Below are 20,427 nucleotides of genomic sequence, written 5' to 3'. Positions count from 1 at the left end.
TGCCTAACAGTCTTATAGACAACACCCCCAGTTTTTCCCATCTTCACTGGCTGGAGTGGGCAATATGTTTTACACAGAAGGAAGTGTCATCTGTTTTCTTTGCTTGTTTTTCCCCTTCTCACTTCAAAAGGATCAGACTCAAGTTCACTACAGAACACAAAACATAATGTCCTACTGGAGACTCTTAAATCTAACCTGTCTGCGTTGGAGGTTAAGTTTCTGAAGGATGCTCACTGGAAGAATCTCAGAGCCCTAAGAGATGAAATTGCTGATAAGGCTGAGTGGCCACAGAGCTCTGAGGATATCACTTGGAGTTTCACCTCTCAAACCTTGTTGCTGCTGCTCTGTCTGAAGGAAATCATGACCCGCCTTGTAGCTGACTTCAATCCTGGCAAACCTAACCCCAGGACTCCAGAGGCTGCCCCTGCCCTCAGTCCAGATACGCTCAGTGTCTCCCAACAGAAGACCTTCCAGTCCGTTCTGCAGTTTGTAGTCACCTTGGGTATCTGCCCCTACCTCGTGCCTGGCGTGGGAGTCCCTCTGAGAGACAGGACTGAGTTTGGGGCTGTTGTTCAGGATGTTGTACGTCTAGAGGCTGCTCCCCACGCCACCCGGAGACTGTACATCTGCTGCAGGGTCCTCCTCGACCTGGCTGAGCACGCATCTCTGGGGAGCTTGATTTTTTGCCGCCATTTTGGGGATATTGCAGCAGGTCTGTGCCAGCTGGGATTCTGCCCAAACAAAAGAAAACCACTAGTACCTGTGGAAGAGGTAAATATACGGCGTGGGTGTGGGGGTGGGTGGAGGGAATATGAATACTAGCATGTATATTTGTGTCAGGTTCTAAAAGGCATTTCTTAGTTCTTTAGAAATGAGCTGTCTGAAAGATACAGAATTTCTATCTAGTGCTAAAGCACACCCAGAGTTGTGACCTGTAATCTTTTGGGAGAAGGGGTATGGAGGCTTCATTCTCTGGGGGCTAGCCTTCTGCATGCTTTGAGAGCTGTCATTTCACTATTTTGTCTGTCTGTATCATTCTGTGGGACAGCTGTTTCAGGCTATTTCTTAGAACGTCTGTTCTCCCCCACTTCTTCGTTTTTTGTTTTGTTGAGACAGAGTTTCTATGTGTAGCCCTGGCTGTCCTGGAACTTGATCTATAGACCAGGTTGACCTTGAACTCATAGCAATCCGACTATCTCTGCTTCCTAAGTGCTGGGATTAAAGGTGTGCACCACCACCCAACTTTTTTCCTTTTTTATTTAACTTATTTTTTATTTATGTGTATAGTATGTCCCTGTGAGTGTATATGCCTGCGTGTGCAGACCTTGGATCCTTTAGGAGTTGGAATTATAGGTTATCATGAGCCACCAGATATGGGTGCTGGAAACTGAACTTAGGCCCTCTAAAAGAGCAGCAAGAGCTCTTAATTGCTGAGCTATCTCTCCAGCCCTTTTATAAAATGAATATAATAATATAAGCCTTAGAAGATGACCGCCATGGTAATGATGAAGTGTTTTAAGTACCTAAACCCGTTCCCGTTAGTGCTAATTCAGAAAACAGTTAAAAGTCATGTCTTCTTTGTCAGGAGGTCCAATGAGATAAAGGATGGAGAAGCCCAGGCATGGCCATACCACCTAATGCGCTGAATCTTGTCTGATAGTTGGAGGCTAAGCATGGCTGCACCTAGTTAGTACTTGAATGGGGGCTGCTGGGGGAGCAGTTGGTATCTGGAGCACAGAATATATGTGGAGGTTACAGAAGCCTGAGCCATTGTCCTAGTTAGCTACAGCTGTCAACTTGATACAGCCCATTATCATTTAAGGATGTCTCAGTTTAAGGATTGCCCAGGTAAAGTTTGCCCCTGGTGATATCTGTGAGTGAGAATTGTCTTCATTAATAGTTGATGTGGGAGGGCCCAGCCCACTGCGGGTTGTGCCGTCCCTGGGCAGGTGGGCCCAGGTTGTACACTCAAGCTAACTGAGCAGAGAGCTAGCTAGTAAATACACTCCTACATGGCTTCTGCTTTAGTTCTTGCTTGAGCTCCTTCCCTGACTTCCCTCAGTAATGGACAGTGACCCGGAAGTGTAAGCCAAATAAGCCCTTTTCTCCTCAACTTGTTTTTGGTGAGTGTTTTGTCACAGTAACAGAAAGCAGACAGAATAGACATGTCCTTTCTCTTCATATAACTCAGGCTCACACAGTAACTGAGGAGCTAAGATTGACAGATAGGACCACTGTGTCCTCCAATTAGTGGGCCAGCCTCAAGAGCTAGCCAGAGAAACTGCTGTTAAAATGTAAATGGGCCAGGGTCACCAGCGCTGGCTCACTCCTGCCAGGGTCACCCTTGCTTCTTTTTTTTTTTTTTTTTCTTTTGTGTTCCTTAAAGTCTTTCTGTTTGGTCTGTTTGTATTCCTTCTCCCACCTTGTGCTGGCCAGATTAATTCCACTTGACACAGCTAGAGTCATCTGAGAGGGAACCTCAGTTGAGAAAATGTCTCCATAAGATCAGGCAGCAGGCAAGCCTGTAGAGCATTTTCTTAACTAGTGATTGATGGGGAGGCCCAGCCCGTTGTGGACAGAGTCATGCCTACGCTGGTGGTCCTGGGTCCTGTAAGAAAGCTGGCTGAGCCAGCCATGAGGAGCAAGCCATGAGGAGCAAGCTAGTAAGCAGCTATGGTCCCTGCATCAGCAGCTGCCTCCAGGTTCCTACCTTGCCTTAGTTCCTGCCCTAACTGCCCTGCTGATGCACAGTGATGTGGAAGTATAAGCAGAGTAAACCCTTTCCTCCCCAATGTACTTCTGGTCATGATGTTGCATGACAGCATAGTAACCCTAACTAATGCACACCACTTCCCGGGTATTTACCTAAAAGCCACTGTGACCAAGCAATGTCTCTAAACAGTGAACAGAGCATCTGTCTCTACTTCAGGGTACTGCATACTGGCAGTATCAGCAGTGCCTGCAGCCTGAGGTCAGAGACCTGTGAGTGAGTGCCTTTGAGGCCCTGCAGTGTTCCAAGGGACTCAGAAAAGAGACAAACACATAGGAAGAACCCAAGTATGAAGGCTGGCTTAGGAGTTGACAGGGACACCCCATGACTGTACATTGCGAAGGTACTCTGCATAGCACCCACATCTCAGTGTGCTACAGAGTATTGAATGGGCGGGACCCTGAGTGTGAGCCATAATTACCTAAGGTTATGGTACTGTTGGCCATTAAGAGTACCCAAAGTGCCGGGCGGTGGTGGCACATGCCTTTAATCCCAGCACTTGGGAAGCAGAGGCAGGCGGATTTCTGAGTTTGAGGCCAGCCTAGTCTACAGAGTGAGTTCCAGGACAGCCAGGGCTACACAGAGAAATCCTGTCTCAACAAAACAAAACAAAAAACAAACAAACAAAAGAGTACCCAAAGTAACTCGCCTCCTTTGAGAGTCAAGTTCTGAATTCGTGAAAAAAGCCATCATCAGAGTCAGAAACAAAAAGTCAAAAGTCAAAATGTGGGGGTGGCAGGAATGCCTCAGTGGTAAAGACGTTTACCATGAATACCTGGTAACCTGAGTTTAATCCCCAGAACCCACATAAATGTGCAGAACCAGTTCCACAATGAAGTAAAAACATCACCACTGCTCATAAAGACAAAGACAGGGGCTGGAGAGATGGCTCAGAGATTGAGAGCACTGACTGCTCTTCCAGAGGTCCTGAGTTCAATTCCCAGCAACCACATGATGGCTCACAACCATCTGTAATGAGATCTGGTGCCCTCTTCTGGTGTGCTGGCATATATGCAGACAGAATACTGTATATAATAAATAAATAAATCTTACCAAAAAAGAGACAAAGGTGGAGGAAAGATCTCGTAAATAAAGATCGAGCTCTACCAGTGCACTTTAGTCGGAGACACTTACTGCTCATCCTGTCTCAGGAGCCCTGGAAAACTGTGGCGTCTGCCATCTCCCCCATGGCAGGTATACACCTCTGCTCTGTCTCACTCCCACTGAGAGAAGAGGAGCAGGCTGAGCAGGTGCGCACTCACTGGACAGTAAGCAGGTGTATCCCATAATCATCAGGAAGGAAGTCACAGCTCCTGCCCAGAATGGAGGAGCGAGGGATGGAGAAAGAGCCACGAATAGCACAGCCTCCTCCACATAGAAGGAAATAGGAGGGAGTCTTCCTCGTCTCCACTCTCAAGCTGTACTAAAACATTGCCTTCTGTTCTCTGCCTGGTCTGTATTCCATGAAAGCCAAGTGAGTGCACATTTCTTTTAGGTTTTAACAGAAGAGGAAAGAACCCTATCGAGGCGGGCCTTGAGAGACATCTTGGATCAAGTCTATCAGCCATTAGCTGTCCGGGAATTACTTATTCTCCAGGGAGGACCACCCCAGGTACTCAGGCCTCAGGGCCTGGTGGGTGAGTTGCTGTGTGGTGCTGTCTCCTTTGCCTGGAAACTTAGCTGGCTTTAGTTTCCTATAAAATCATCTAGTTGAACCTTGCTGCTCCTCTTCCTCTTCCTCCTCCTCTTCCTCCTCTTCCCCTTTCTCTTCCTCCTCCTCCTCCTCCTTTTTCTAGCAGCAGCAGTAGCAGTAGAGTATTTTGTAGATAGGATTTCTCTATGTAGCCCTGATTGGCCTGGAACGCTCACAAAGATGTGCCTGTCTTTGCTTCCCAAGTGATAGGATTAAGGCATACTACCACACATAGCCTATACTTATACTTTGTTTTATTGGTATTTATCCTTTTGCCTACATGTTTGTCTCTGTATCACTGTGTCTGTGTCTAGTATCAGAGATTCCAGAAGTGCGTGTTGGATCTCCTGCAGTTAAACTGGTGAAAGGTGGTTGTGAACCATCATGTGGGTGCTAGGAATGGAACCTGGGTCCTTTGGAAGAGTGGCTAGTGCTCTGAAGTGCTGAGCTGTCTTTCCAGACCCTTACAGGCTAGTTTGAATTTAGATTGTTCTGTCTCCCAGGTACGGAGATGGTAGATCTGAGCCACTGTACCCTACTCTTAACTTATTAGATCATTAAATGCTATTTAGAAAACAAAGTGACATCAACCTTCAGGATCATTTAAGACTTTTTGTTAATGGGATGATGCATACTTTTCCAAGATTACAGTCACTTTTTAAAGGCTTATGGCAATTAATAGTGAACACAGACACACACACACACACAGAGTCACATGTTTGTTTTTTTTTTTTTGTTTGTTTTTTTTTTTTTTTTGAAGCAGTCTTATGTAGCCCAGGCTAGTTTTGCACCTGTGGTCCTCCTGCCTTCTAGCTCCTGAGTGCTGGAATTCTAAGTGTGTATACTATTATGCTCCATAGAAATATATAAACATACATATGTTTGTTTTTTATAATTTTAAAAAAGATGTATTTTATTTGATGAGTGTGAATGTTTGTCTGCATGTGTCTTTCCTAGTATCTGCAGAGGTCAGAAAAGGGGTTTGGATATCCTGGAACTGGAGTTGTAGATGTTATGAGGCACCATGCAGGTGCCTGGAATTGAGCCCAGGGCCTCTGCTAAGAGCAGCTAGTGCGATTATGCCATCTAACTACCTCTTCAGTTCATATATTTGTTTTAAGACAAAGTCTTACTCTATAGTTCAGGGTGGCTACTCACTATGTAGCCCAGGCTGGCCTTAAACTAGTGGCTCTCCTCTCACCTCACCCTCCTAAGTGCAAGGAGCCGTTATACCTGGTTTTGGATATTTTTATTTGTGACAAACCCAAGAAGTTGAACCTAGGATCTCGTACATGCTAGGTAAATAGTCTGAGGTGGAGGTGGTGGCAGAGGTGGCAAACACTTTTAATCACAGCACTCAAGAAGCAGAGGCAAAGGCAGGCGGATCTCTGAGCTCCAGCCCAGCCTAGTCTACAATGAGAGTTCTAGGATAGCCAAGACTACATAGAGAAACTCTGTCTCAAAAGCAAGCAAACAAATAAACCCAAAACAAAGAAACAAATTAACAAAAGAACCTAGTCTACCACTGAGTTACATCCTGCCTCTGTATTAATTTTTCAATTACATTTATTTGTTTTGTTGGGAGTAGGGTGTGTATTAAAAAATTTTTCTTGAGCTCAAATTATTCCATTCAAAGCATAAGGTACCCAAATACTTCTGTCAAAAAATAAGTATATAGCCAAATTTTAGTTAAGAAACAAAAACTCAAGACCAAAAGGATGGCTAGTGGGTAAAGGCATTCACCACCAAGCCTAACGTCCTGAGTTTGAGCCCCAGAACCCACAGGACAGAAGGGGAGGACTGACTCCTGCTGCTGCTGTAGGACCTCCCTCCACATGCACTGAAAGGAGAGAGTAGGAGGAGCATTGCACATGTACCCTCCTACCCGTGTGTGTGTGTGTGTGTGTGTGTGTGTGTGTGTGTGCACATATTAATACATGATATACCACTGAGCTACCTCCCCAACACAAAAAGTAAAAACAGTGTCTTCATACCGCATGTTTCATTGATGCTCAGTTTATACTCTCCCCCACCCCTCTTTTATCAGTCCTGTACAGATGTGAAGACACAGCTAAGGTGCCGGACCCCAGCGTGGCTCCGCCGTCTATGTGGGCAGCTGCTCTCTGAAAGGTTGATGAGACCCAATGGTGTTCAGGCAGTAGTCCGGGGCATTTTGGAAGGAGCAGGTGGTAAGAGATAACATGTTTCTGTTACTTTAGTATCTGTTTCCCTTTGAGTTAGTCTGCGGTAAATTGCTGGCCTTTGCCTTGAGATTTCACTGAGTGCTGGAGGTGGAGCTCGGCCTGGTCCTCTTATCTAGCATCTATGAGGCACTGACCTCAAGCCCAGGAGAGCATGCTCAAAGGCATGCAGGTGGGAGGCTGATATCAGGATACTATGTTTCTAAGTCAGGTGTGTTGGCACGTCTGTGACTTCTGCACTCAAGACTTTTGAGAATGAGAAGTTAAACTGGTGTACATTCTGCAAAGTGAGACCCAGTCACGAAACAAAACAAATAAAAGGACCAGGAGAGATGGCTTAGTGGTTAAAAGCACTTGCTGTTTTTGTCCAGAACCTGGGTTCGGTTCCCAGCACCCTCATGGTGGTTCCCAGTCATCTGTAACTCCAGTTCCAGAGGGTCTTCTAGCCTTATCAGTGAGTCTACATCATGCAAGCTAAACAGTAATACAAGTGATAGAAAATGAATAAATCTTTGAAAACCGAGCTTCCATCCATATTTCCTTCCGCCTTAACTTAAAAAAACATTGCTTCTTAGGGCTACTAGCAATGAATTCTTTTCTCTGTGTAACTCTAGATGGAGCTCTTTATGTAGACCAGGCTGGCCTTAAATTTGTGACATAGCTCACAACATCTGGCTTTTTTTCCCTTTAGAGACAGCTTCCCAAGCACTGAGATTGCAGGCATGCTCCACCACACCCAGCTCAGAGTCTTTTCAGAGGCAAATTTTTGGTGGGAGATAGAAGAGATTAAGAGAGGGTATGAAGAGGACTTTGATAAAACAACATTTTATATATTTATGAAATTAAAATAGAATAAAATATAAAAAATAGTGTTTCTAGTAGAGAAAAAGAAATGTTTCTTATCCCAAATTTTGAGGCAGATCCATCACCTAGCACTTTCTGTGAGGACTGTTGTGAGCATTTGCTGTCTCTTTACATGTGACAGCGGGGGCAGCCGGTGGGAGCGGTGCTGAGGCCACAGCTGCCGACTGGAGGAAGTGTGACTTGATTGCAAAGATTCTGGCCTCTTGTCCCCAGCAGTCCCTGTCCCCTGAGAGCTACTACAAGGACATCTGCCCACAGGTAAGTCATCTTATTACTGCTGGTCCATCAAGTGTGTCTGCTAGTTCACATACAGGGCAGCAAATGTTCTGAAACGGAAGGAAGAGCAATATAGTTTTTCATTTTGCTACTTAGTGGGTGACTCTTTTATATTGTTTGAGACAGGGCCGCTGTAGGCTAGACTGGCTCAGAACTTGATGTAGAACCCAGGTTGGGAGTGATCCTCTTGCTGTAGCTTCCCTAGTGCTGGAGTTACAGGTGGGAGCTGCAGTGTCTGTGGGGACCAACACCAATACCACCACCTCCTCTTGTGTGCACATGCATGCACACACCTACCACATCCTGTGTCCTGGAGCTACAGGTATTTGCTGGTCAATTGTCAACTTGACAACAAACTAGAGTCACCTGAGAAGAAGAAACCTCAACTGAGGAATTGCCCCTATCAGATTGGCCTATGTGCATATTTGTGGGGCATTTTCTTGATTAATGATTATTGTGGAATGCCTAGCTCCCTGTGGGCAGTGCCACCCCTGGGCAGGGGGGCATCAGTTGTATAAGAAGGCAAGCTGACAAGCCATGAGGATCAAGCCAGTCAGTAGTGTTCCTCCTTCCTCCCTGATTTCCATTTCAGTTCCTGCCTTGGCTTCCCTTGATGAAGGACTGTGTAGCCTGTAAGCAACAATGAACCCTTTCCTTCCACAAGCGCTCTTGGTCAGAGTGGTGTACCCCCATAAAAGAAAACCAAATTAGAACAAGACAGTTGTGAGCTGCCTGGTGTGGGTGCTAGAACCAAGCTCTGGTTCTCTGCAAGAGCAGTCAATGTTCTTAACTGCTGAGCCAGCTCTCTAGTCCCAGGTTCTTCTTACTAAGTGAATAGAAACCTGTGGAAGAATACAATCTGATTGTTAGGTTTAAGAGTGGCTCACCAGATGGGCATTGTGGCTCACACTTAAACTCCCAGAGTTGAGGATGTCAAGGCGAGTAGATCTCTTGAGTTTGGACTGCATCATTGGGGGAAAAAGCCTCACCAAAATTTCATCTGGTTATCTCTTTGTGCATGTTTTTAGTTTTTAAACTAAAATGAACTAAGTGTTAAATAAGTTAAATTGACTTGGTAACAATTTAAAAAGAAAAAACTAGGCTGGAGGGTTGACTCCATGTTTAAGAGTGATTGCTGCTCTGAGAGGACTCAAGTTGGGTTGCCAGCACCCATTTCAGGCGGCTCACAAAACCCTGTAACTCCAGTTCCAGAGGGTCTGACGTTCTCTACTAGCCCTCAAGGGCACTCACACATATGTGTATGTACACACACACACACACACACACACACACTGAAAATAAATAATAAATCTTGGCCAGGGATGCTGCCACACACTTATAATCCTACACTTGGGAGGAAGAGACAATTGAGTCTATGAGTTTAAGTGGTATACATACACATGTATCTCTGATCCTGCTATACATAACAAGTTCCAGGCCAGCCAAGGTTATACAGTAAGATGCTGTTTCAAACTACCATCTACCTAAGTCCCCCAAAGCAAAGAACAAAACTGTAAGTTGCCACCGTCACCACCAACAATAGCCTCTTTGGCTTGTATCCTTTGATGTTTGGTTGTTAAATTAAAACAGTTCTGGGCTGGAGAGATGGCTCAGCGGTTAAGAGCACTGACTGCTCTTCCAGAGGTCCTGAGTTCAAATCCCAGCAACCACATGGTGGCTCACAACCATCCGTAATGAGATTGGATGCCCTCTTCTGGTGTGTCTGAAGTCAGCTACAGTGTACTCATAAATAAAAATAAATAAATCTTTAAAAAAAAAAAAAAAAAAAAACCAGTTCTGTCAACTCAGTATTCAGCAGTCTCTCAGTGACTTTATAATTTTGGTTTAAATAAATGCTTTTTTGGGCTGGAAAGATGGCTTAGCGGTTAAGAATACTGGATGCTCTTCTATAGGACTCAGGTTTAATTTCCTGTACCCACGTAGGGACTTGCTCTCTGGAAGTCCAGTCCCAGAGAATCCAGCACTCCTTCCTTGCGTCTGTGGCAAGGCATGCATATGGTGCACAGACACACATGCATGTAAAATACCCATACACATTTTATGCTTTGTTTTTGTTGTTGTTGTTTTGCTTTTTTGATAACAGGATTTTTCTGTGCAGCTCTGGCTGTACTAGAACTCGCTCTGTAAGCTAGACTGGCTTCAAATTCACAGAGATCCTCCTGCCTCTATCTCCTGAGTGTAGAGATTAAAGGGATGTGTAACATTGCTTGGTTCTCATACATTTTAAAAAAATTAAAAACTATATATAGCTTCCCCTCTTATGTAGTGTTACTTTTTATTGTAGATTCTGGACTTATTCCATCTTCAAGATAAACTGACAGCTCGGCAGTTTCAGAGAGTGGCCACTACCACCTTCATAACTATGTCGAGGGAACATCCAGAACTGGCCGCAAAGTATTTGCTCCAGCCCATGTTAGTGCCTCTGCAGCGATGTCTGACCACAGCAGGTAAGGGAGGGGGCTGCAGTGTGCCTCTTACAGTTCAGGCTTACAGGGTTAAATCTGGGGTCTCTCCGTCCTCAGTTTTCCCTCTCTCCTCCCAGCTTTTGACTTGGGAAATACTTTTCCCAATTTCCAAGAAGAGAGCACTGAATCCCTGGGACACACTTCCCCAGTCACCAACTGCTCCCATTTTGGTCCCATGTGCTTCGTTTCTCTCTGCACACATGAGTGTAGTTTTTTCTGGAGCATAGAGAGTTAGTTGTAGACGTGATGACACATCACTCCTAAATCCCTCAGCATAAATCTTCAAAGAAAGATGTCAGTTTCTGTCTTTTAAAAAACTTTAAAAACGCCGGGCGGTGGTGGCGCACGCCTTTAATCCCAGCACTCGGGAGGCAGAGGCAGGCGGATTTCTGAGTTCGAGGCCAGCTTGGTCTACAGAGTGAGTTCCAGGACAGCCCGGGCTATACAGAGAAACCCTGTCTCGAAAAACCAAAAAAAAAAAAAAAAAAAAAAAACTTTAAAAACAACCATCCAAATTTCAAAAAGAGCTGGCCAGAGAGCTCAATGGGAAAGGTGCTTGCTGCCAAGCCTGGGGTCTTGAGTTCAGTCCCCAGGACCCAGCTGGTAGAAGGACAGAACAAACTTCTGCAGGTTGTCCTCTGACCTCCTCCCGTGAGTTGTGGCAGGCAGGTGAGCACATGCACAGGGGTGCACATACAGATGGGTAAATGTAGTTTTAACCGTTAGAGGAAGCATAGTCACCCTCTCAATTGACTACTGAGCAGTGACCACACTTGGGAATTTTCACATAGATACAGCACTGTCAGGGCTTGGCCTGGACCTGTTTGTTCCTTCCAGGACCAGGCTATGAGGGATCTGTCTTCCTGTGTTATATTACATTTGCAACATTGTTCACATGCTTTGCATGTGTCATGTATTGGTAACAAAAGGGACTTAATAAGAATATGACTAATTCTTTTTGAGGGGCTGCTGGTTCTGGGAGATTGGATCTGGAGCCTCAGGTCCTTGGGCAAGTGCTTTACGACTGAACTATAGCTACCACCCACACACACTTTAAAAAATTATTTAATTTAATTTTAATTTTTTTTTTTTTTTTAGGTTTTTTGAGACAGGGTTTCTCTGTGTAGCCCTGGCTGTCCTGGAACTCACTCTGTAGACCAGGCTGGCCTCGAACTCAGAAATCTGCCTGCGTCTGCCTCCCAAGTGCTGGGATTAAAGGCGTGTACCACCACTGCCTGGCTAATTTAATTTTTATTTTTTTAAAAAAGATTTATTTTGGTTTTTTGTGTATGGGTATTTTGCCTGCAGCATACACATATGTGTGCACCACAGGCATGCCTGGTACCATGGCTCCCCTGGCACTGGAGTTAGTTATGAACTGCCGTGTGAGTGCTGGGAATTGAACCTGAGCCCTCTAGAGAAGCATCCAGTGCTCTTAGCCACTGAGCCATTTTTTAAAATGTTTATTTAATGTGCATTGGTGTGTAGCTTGCACGTATGTCTGTGTGAGGGTGTCAGAAAGAAGCTCCGGAACCAGAGCTGCAATAGGAATGAGCTGACGTGGGCGCTGGGAGTTGAAGCTGGGTTCTCTGGAAGCACAGCCAGTGCTGTTAACCACTGAGCCATCTCTCCAGCCCTTTGTTTTTTTTTTGTTTTTTGTTTTTTTTTGTTTTTTTGGTTTTTTCGAGACAGGGTTTCTCTGTGTAGCCCTGGCTGTCCTGGAACTCACTCTGTAGACCAGGCTGGCCTCGAACTCAGAAATCCACCTGTCTCTGCCTCCCAAGTGTGTTTTTTGTTTTTAGTTTAGCCAGATGTCTTAAGTTACTCAGGCTGGCCTTAAACTCACTTTGTCACCAGGCAGGCTGCAAGTAGATTTCTGAGCAGTCTGCCTTAGCCTCTGCCCACCAGGCTGGTGGGACTGTGACCAGTCCCACCTAGGTGTACCTTTTCCATTGGAAAAGTCTGAAGAGGAAGCTTTCTTATCAATATTTGCTTTCCATGTTTTTTTCTCATTCTTAGTCCCATGTGGCAATCCCAAATGACCATGTTTTATTAGTCTTTAAGATAGATATGGTTTTGTTTGTTTGTTTTACATGGTCCTCTGACTTCCGTGTGTGCATTGCGTTATGGCACTCTCTTGCCCTCTTGGGTATCTATGAGGCCCACCACCACTATCAAAAAGTTCAGGGGAAGACTGAAGAGATGGACCAGCAGTTAAGAATACTTACTGCCGCCAGGCAGTGGTGGCACACACCTTTAATCCCAGCACTTGGGAGGCAGAGGCAGGTGGATCTCTGAGTTCGAGGCCAGCCTGGTCTACAGAGTGAGTTCCAGGCCAGCCTGGTCTGTAAAGAGGAAACCCTGTCTCGAAAAACCAAAAAAAAAAAAAAAGAAAAAAAAAAAAAGAATACTTACTGCCATTGCAGAGGACCTGAGCTTAGTTCCCACCTCCCATGCTGCTCACAGTTGTAGCTGCAAGGGATCCATGTCCTCTTTTGGCCCCTGTGGGTATCTGTTCTCACATGTACAGATGTACATACACATAATTAAAAATAAAAAGATAAAACTTAAACAAAAGAACAACAAAACTTTTAGCATGGTAGCATATTCCTATATCCTAACACAGAGAGGCTGAGGTAGGAGGATCATGAATTTGAGGTCAGCCTGGGCTACTGAGCAAGACTGTCCCAACAAAGAAGCAATTCTGTCTCCACAGATTTTGGACTAGGAGTCCAGCTGAGTAGATATACTTGTTTAGCTAGCACGAGGCTCTGGATTCAGTGCCCAGTACTACAGAGCTGAGCATGGTGGCCCAGACCTGCAGTTCTAGCACGTGGAAGGTGGAGGTAGAAGTTTAAGGTCATCCTTGGCTACATAAGGGGTTCAAGGCCAACCTGGGCTACATGAGAGTCTGTCTTTTAAGAGGATAACAAAAGAAAAAAAGAGAGAAAAGAAAATGTCTTTGATTCATTTATCCCAATTTTTTTTTCATTTGTGTTTCAAGACAAGGTTTCTCTATATAGCCCTGGCTGTTCTAGAATTCACTCTGTAGACCAAGCTAGATATACTGGTAGAACTCATAGATACACAGGTCTCTGCATCCCAAACTCTGAGATAAAGGTGTGCACCATCACTACATGCCTAATTTTTAACTTACATAAAGAACAATATATAACAAAAAATATATATCTGAAGAGCTCTTTGTTTTTATTTATTTAAGTTTGGGTTTTCATTTTTTAATAAAAGCAATTACTTTTATTTTCTAAAGTCTATAAGCATTTTGCCTACATGTATGTCTGTGTACCACGTGCATGCAGTGCCTAAGGAGGCCAGAAGAGGGCATTGGATCCCAGGAACTGGAGTTATGAATGGCTGTGAGCAGTCTTGGCCCTCCGTGAGAGTAGCAAGGGCTCTTTTCCACTGAGCCTTATCTCCAGCCCTAACTTTGGATTTTGGCGACAGGGTCTTGCTATGGAGCACAGAGTGGCTCTGCTCTCAGCTGTGCTGTCTCAGCCCCAAACGTGCTGTCTCCCTCCTCGGCTTTGCAGCGCTAAGGTTACAGGCATATGCCTCCATGAGTGGGCTATTTTAGTACTCTGTTAATAAGACAAAAGTCCTCTGTTTTAGAACTCGTTTTTCCTGTACAAGAGCTGACATCAGGGACATCAGATGTCCATGACTATCATATGTAAATAGCCTATCATTCAGTGGTGATACTCATTTTCTGGTTTTACCTGGACTATCTTACTAATAAAACTTTGCTTTATTAGTGTCTTCTATTCAGAAAAGTAATGAATGGAGTTAATTTTATTTATTTTCAAAGAGATTCCAGAGAGTGACATGGTGCCAGGAACTATTTTGGTGACTGAAGAGGAACTTAGCCGATGTGTTGAAGATGTGTTTAAGGTTAGTATTCAAGTCGCTGATGTTGCTAGTCAGTGTTCATACTTGAAGACCTTTTGTTTTTGGAGGCTCTGGACTTTGAACGCAGGCCTTCTGCTGGCAAGCACCATACCACTGATGTGTATCTGTAACGTTGCCTCTTAACCAGTACTTCCAGAGTTTGAATGAATAGGGGCTAGAGAGATGGCTCAGTGGGTAAGGACACATACCACATAATGCTTTTACAGAAGACCTAAGTTTAGTTCCCAGCACCTACATCAGGTGGTTCTCAACTACCTCACTCTATTCCTGAGGGATCTAATGCTTCTGGGCTTCTCAGGAACCTGTACCTGCACATACCATATATACAGGTACACACACAATACACATAATTAAAAAAAATGAATCTTAAAAAAGAAAGAAAAAAGAAAACAGTGGGTCTGGCTAGCTGGCCCTGGAATCCCATGCTCAGGAGATAGGGGTAGGAGGGTCATTGTAAATTCAAAGCCAGCCTGATTGCTATAGCGAGTTCCAGGCCAGCCAGGGCTTCACAGTGAGACCCTGGCTATCATCATCTCCTTCCCCTTCCCTACTGCCAAAAAACCAAACCAAAACAAAGAAAGTATGCCTTTATTTATTTATTAATTATTTATTTATTTAAAAAAGATAACATGTTATGTTTCATCAATAGACAGAGGTTTGGTTAATTTATGAATGGCAACATTTAGACCCTTCTGTAAAAAAGAAAGAAAGGAAGGAAGGAAACTATAGTCAGTTGAAGTCGAGACTTTGGTAACCACCATATACTACTGCTTGTTTTTGTACCTTTTTACTGCTAAATTCTGTTGCATGACACACCACATTTTTGCTTGTTAGTTGGTAAACATTTAGATATATAGTAAAAAAAAAAATTTAACAGCTTTACTGACATATGCATACAGTTTGTACATTTAAAAATACAAAGAACAATCACTTGTAAACTCATAGATTTGTACAAGCATCATCATAATTAATATTAGAGCATTTCATTGCCTCAGAGAAACTCCCAGAATTGCTTAGTGTGTCACTTCCCAATACCTGCATCATCACTTCCCAGTCCTCTCGGCTTGGAGAGGGAGCCACCTGCCTATCTTCTGCCTCTATGGATTTACCTGTTCTAGACATTGCCTATAAATCAAGGTGTACTGTATGATCTTTGTGTCTGGCTTTTTTCATTTGCTATGTTTTAATGTTATTCTGTATCATATCATGGATGTTTTTTATTACCGAATAATACTTGATTGTATGAGTGGGCCACGTTTTTTCCTTCTCCGCTTGTCAGCTTCTATGACTAGTGCTGCTTTGGACATTTTCAGGGTCACGTATCCGTGTGTGCTTTGGTTAGCCTGTGGTTTGAGAGGGTCTCCCGGGGTTTCATGTGGTGGAAGCTTTGTCTTTAGTGTGGCAATATTTGGGAGGTGGTATGGAATCCTTAAGAGATTGTGCCTAAGTCTGAGTGGTGGCACATGCTTATAACCTAGTGTTTGGGAAGCTGATGCAGGAGGATTAGAAGTTCAAAGTCATCTTCAGCTACGGAGTGAGTCAGAGGCCAGCCTGGGTACATGGGACCCTATTTTAGGGAGGGAATATGCACACGTGTGCATACACACATACACACACACACACATACACACACACACACACAAATGAGAGAGAGAGACAGGGAGAGAGAGAGCTTGAACGTAATGAAAGGCAGAGTTGGGTAAACTGAGGTATTGCTCTCAGAAGGCACTGATGGAGTTCTGGAAACCCTGGCTAGTTCTTAGAGAGGTAGTTAGGAAAGAAGAGGCTGTGCCCTCCCTGGTGATCTCCCTGTCACGTGCCCTCTGTTGTTACGCTGTGTGCCTTACCCCATGTGATGGAGCTCAGGGCTCCCTCCTCAGAGCCATCGCAATGCTGTTGGGACCTTCAGTTTCCAAAAGTGATTGCTCAGAACACAACAAGACCAGAGAGATGGCTCAGCTGGTACGAGCACTGGCTGCTCTTACAAGGGGACCTAGCTTTGATTTCCAGCATCCACATGGTGGCTCGTGACCACCTGTAACTCTAATTCAGTGGATTGTAAACCTACGGGTTACAATCCCTTTGGGGCTGAACTACCCTTCCTCGGAGCCACCTAAGACCCTTGGAAAAATACAGATATTTACATTACATTCATAACAGTGGAAAAATTACAGTTATGAAGTAGCAACAGAAATCATGTTATGCTTGGGGGTCACCACAGCCCAGGAACTGTATGTAATGGTGGCAGCATTAGGAAGGTTGAGCACCGCTGCTCTCATTCCAGGAAATCCATGCCTTCTTCCAGTCACCTCAGGCACCAGGCGTGGATGTGGTGCACAGATACAGAAAATGCAAGCAAAACACTCATATACATAAGATAACCTTTTAATATGTTAAACAACAACAACAAACCCTAAACTCTGGGCTGAACCCTGGGCTGAAGTTGTAGTACATACCTATAACCCCAGCATTTGGGAGACATGTTCGTAATGAGTCCAAGGACAGCAGAGCTGCACAGTGAGACCCTGTCTCATATAAACAGTAGCCAGGCGCTGGCGGTGCACTCCTTTAATCTCAGCACTCGGGGGCAGAGGCAGGTGGATCTCTGAGTTTGAGGCTAGCCTGGTATACAGAGTTTGTTCCGGGTCAGGCAGAGCTACACAGAGAATCCTTGTCTTGGAAAAATAAAAAATAAGAAACTCTGTAAATATTATCGAGTCATGTGCATTTCAGTATAGTATCATGTTTTCCATTCTCCTGGACAAGTTCTAGGAACGGGACTGCTGGACCTCTGGCTACCCCGAGGAACTGCTTATGGAACTGCCAGACTGTTTTTCCCTTCTCCTAGCAGGTTGTGAGGGCGGAGAGTGAATGTTTATTTTTATGTTTTAACTTTTATTTTTTGAGATAGGATCTTATTGTGTAGCCCCGGCTGTCCTGGAATTCACTATGTAGACCAGGCTGATCCTGTACTCAGAGATTTGCCTGTCTCTGCCTCCTGAGTGCTGAGATTTAAGACATGTGCCACCATGTCTAGCCCCCAGAGAGTGAATGTGAAGTCATAGTCTTTTATGTAAGTAAGTGAATACTTTGGTTGTGTTTAAAATTTTACATATGACACTAATAAATGTAGATATAAGATGCATGCTTAAAATTTCAAAATTCAGTCGGGCGGCGGTGCCTTACATCTTTAATCACAGCGCTTGGGAAGCAGAGGCGGGTGGATCTCTGTGAGGTCAAGGCCAGCCTGGTCTAGGGAGCAAATTCCAGGACAGCCAGGGCAACACAGAGGAACTAACTGTATGTCAACTCTCCCTGTGCCTACCTGCCCTCTCATATCCCTACTAAAAAAAATTCGAAAATCAGCTGTGCATGGTGGCTCATGTCTTTAATCCCAGCACTCTAGAAGCACAGGCAGGCCAATCTCTGTGAGTTCAAAGCCAGCATGGTCTACAAGGTGAATTCCAGTTCCAGCCCAGCCAGTGCCACACAGTGAGACTCTGTCTCAACCTCACTTCCCCAACCAGAAAGACAAAACAAACAAACAACCACAACGATAAAGACCCTTTCTCTGAGGAAAGTCAGCCATCAGTTTTCTGTAAGTGTTGAGTATGTCTGCACTTTAATGAGGGCAGAGGGACACTGCAGACAGTTACTGCTCCCTGCGAGGTCCTGGCAGCCCAGCTGCAGTTAGAAAACAGAGGAACTGTGTATGCTGGAGGAAAATGGTAAACACTGTGTGGAATTTAGCAACAAAGGCAGTGTAATCTTTATTAACATTCTGCTAATACTAAATTACAGTGTATAGTTTGCACGCAGGAAATGAGGAAGACATCTGGAAGGCGTGAATTGATCCAGCCACTCGGTGGGTAACAAGAGGCTGTTTAGTTTCCAAGAGGCTTCTGGGAACATTTCCAGCTGTTTTCTCTCTCTTTCCCGTCTGTGAATGGATTTACTGAGATAAAATCCACATAACTACAATACACTCTACACTCATTTGAAGTGCACAGTTGAGGGCTGTGCAACCATGATCACAGTATAATCGTAGGAAATCTCTCCCTAAGGGAAGCCTCACATCCTTACCTGGCATTCCTCACTCTCCACCCCGCCCCTCCCCAGCCCCAAGCCACCACTCTTCCACTTCCTGTCTCTGTAGACTCACCTACAGGAGACCACACAGAATGTGGTCTTAGCATGACTTTCTCCCTCTGAGGCAGGTAGTCCATGCTAGCCTTGAATTAATTATCTTCCAGTGCTCTTGTATATCCTCTCCTTTACTATTTTGAAAATCAAGAATATATTTTTACAGTGATTTTAATGTCTTTGTTTTCTAATTCCAGTATTCCTTTAATTTTTTTAATGTGTTTGGGCATTTTGCATGCATGTGTCTGTACCTCATGCACACAGTGCCCTCAGAGGCTACTAGAGAGCACTGGATTCCCTCAGTCTGGAATCATGAATGGTTGTGAGCTGCCATGTGGGTTCTGGAATTGAACTCAGGTCCTCCTGAAGAACAGTCAGTACTCTTAACCACAGGGCCTTCTTCCAGCCTTCTTTTGAGTGGGGTGGGATGAGGTCAATCTACTTAGGAGGGAATCTACCTCCTTTTGGGAGAAATCAATCCTATTGATGTTTTCCCCCTTGAGACGGGGGGTGGGGGGCAGATGGACAATGTAGCCCTGTTTGTCTTGGAACTCACTCTGTAGACCAGGCTAGCTTCAAACTTGGAGACTGATCCACCAACCTCTGCCTCCTGAGTGCTGGGATCAAAGGTGTGTGCCACCACCATCGCCTAGTTTTGAGTGTTTTGTTTTTTTTTTTTTTTTCTCCCTGAGTATGGGTTCTAGCTTCTAGCTTCCTTGCATATCCACTAATTTCTATTCATTTTGAGATACTATTCACATGTCATAAAATTCACTTTGTTTTGGTAGTGCTGAGGTGGTAACTCAGGCTCTCAGGCATACTAGCCATGAGCTGTGTCTGAGCTTCCAGTACTAAGTTTACCTGTATTTCTTAAAAGATAGCCCAGGTAACCTTGAGCCCCTCATCCCCTTGCTTTAGTCTTCCAAATGCTGGGATTATAGGCTATGGCACCACCCCTGGTGAATATTTTAAGGGCCCTCTGTAGGGGTCTGGCATGCACCCCCAGAAGAGACCAGAGATTGCATGCTAGAAGTGCATCCTTCTAAGAGCATTCACCTCTGTTTTTAAAAAACTAAGCGCTCAACTCTCTGACCTCTTAATTTTCTTTTGATTTTCCTCTGTGGCATTTCAGAATTGTACGGTGGGAGTAAGAGGAAGGAAGATCTTTTGACAAGTGCATCTTCTATAGCAGAGCGAGGGCAGCTGATTATGGTAGCTCCGGGGGGGCCAGGCGGAGCACCCTCATGTAGGTGTACACTTCATCCTGTAAATTATCTGCACCCAGAAAGAACTAAGGGGCAACTCCAGTGACTTAGTTGAGTCACTCCCTAATGAGGGCCCAGGCCTCTCCCTAGTGGAGGTCTGGAACCGACCAGCCCCATGGTACTTGAATTCCTTTGTCCTCCTGGCACACCTGACTTCATGTTTTCTTTGCCTGGAGAGGTGAACAGGCCCTGGTGTCTTGTTGGCACAGGAAACTCACTGTGCTTTCCTATTTGGACGTGTTCAGTTCTTTAGCAGACAGGCCGTATTCTCAGATGGGGGAAAGAGGCTGTCCTGGAGTATTAGTTACAACATTTGCCCAAGGCTTCTGAAAAGCAGAATAAATACTATGTACTAAAGTCTACAAGATAGTTAATTTGTTTATTTTGTATTCCCTCATTTCCATTTTATCTCTGTTTCCAGATTTGGTGAATCTTGACTTTAATTATCCAGGTCATTTCCCATCCAGTGTAGTGGATTTGTAATTAAAGTTGCTTTGTCAGATTGCACGTTTGACTCTGGATTTTTAATCAGTCTTACAGAGAAAGTTGTAATAATAGAAACTTAGGTGAGAAGAACCTTTAGAAAAAATTTAGAATAACTATTTAAAAAAATACAGACTCTATAGTTTAGTTGTTTCTTAGACTCTTTAGGGCATGGGCTTAAGGATTTCTAAAGTCTTAAAAATTCAAGGATGCTTAAGTCTCTCATGTAAAGGGTTAGGATTTGCAGATAACCTGGGCATAGCATATCTTTCAACATAAATTCTTTCTCTCTCTCTCTCTCTCTCTCTCTCTCTCTCTCTCT

General features: G+C 44.4%; 1 protein-coding gene across 1 annotated transcript in view; it reads left to right on the top strand.

Moving 5' to 3' along the window:
- Positions 1-20,427, top strand: part of Tango6 (transport and golgi organization 6 homolog) — a 169,434-nt gene that overhangs the window by 6,170 nt on the left and 142,837 nt on the right. The window contains exons 2-7 of the mRNA XM_028768603.1: positions 131-771; positions 4,266-4,382; positions 6,511-6,652; positions 7,650-7,786; positions 10,110-10,272; positions 14,114-14,196. Of these exons, the coding sequence (XP_028624436.1) occupies positions 131-771; positions 4,266-4,382; positions 6,511-6,652; positions 7,650-7,786; positions 10,110-10,272; positions 14,114-14,196 (1,283 nt within the window). The remainder of the gene's footprint in view (positions 1-130; positions 772-4,265; positions 4,383-6,510; positions 6,653-7,649; positions 7,787-10,109; positions 10,273-14,113; positions 14,197-20,427) is intronic.

Source organism: Grammomys surdaster, unplaced genomic scaffold, assembly GCF_004785775.1.
Source record: "Grammomys surdaster isolate TR1022 unplaced genomic scaffold, NIH_TR_1.0 187, whole genome shotgun sequence".
Classification (NCBI taxonomy): domain Eukaryota; kingdom Metazoa; phylum Chordata; class Mammalia; order Rodentia; family Muridae; genus Grammomys; species Grammomys surdaster.
This window is presented reverse-complemented; position numbering and strand designations above follow the sequence as displayed.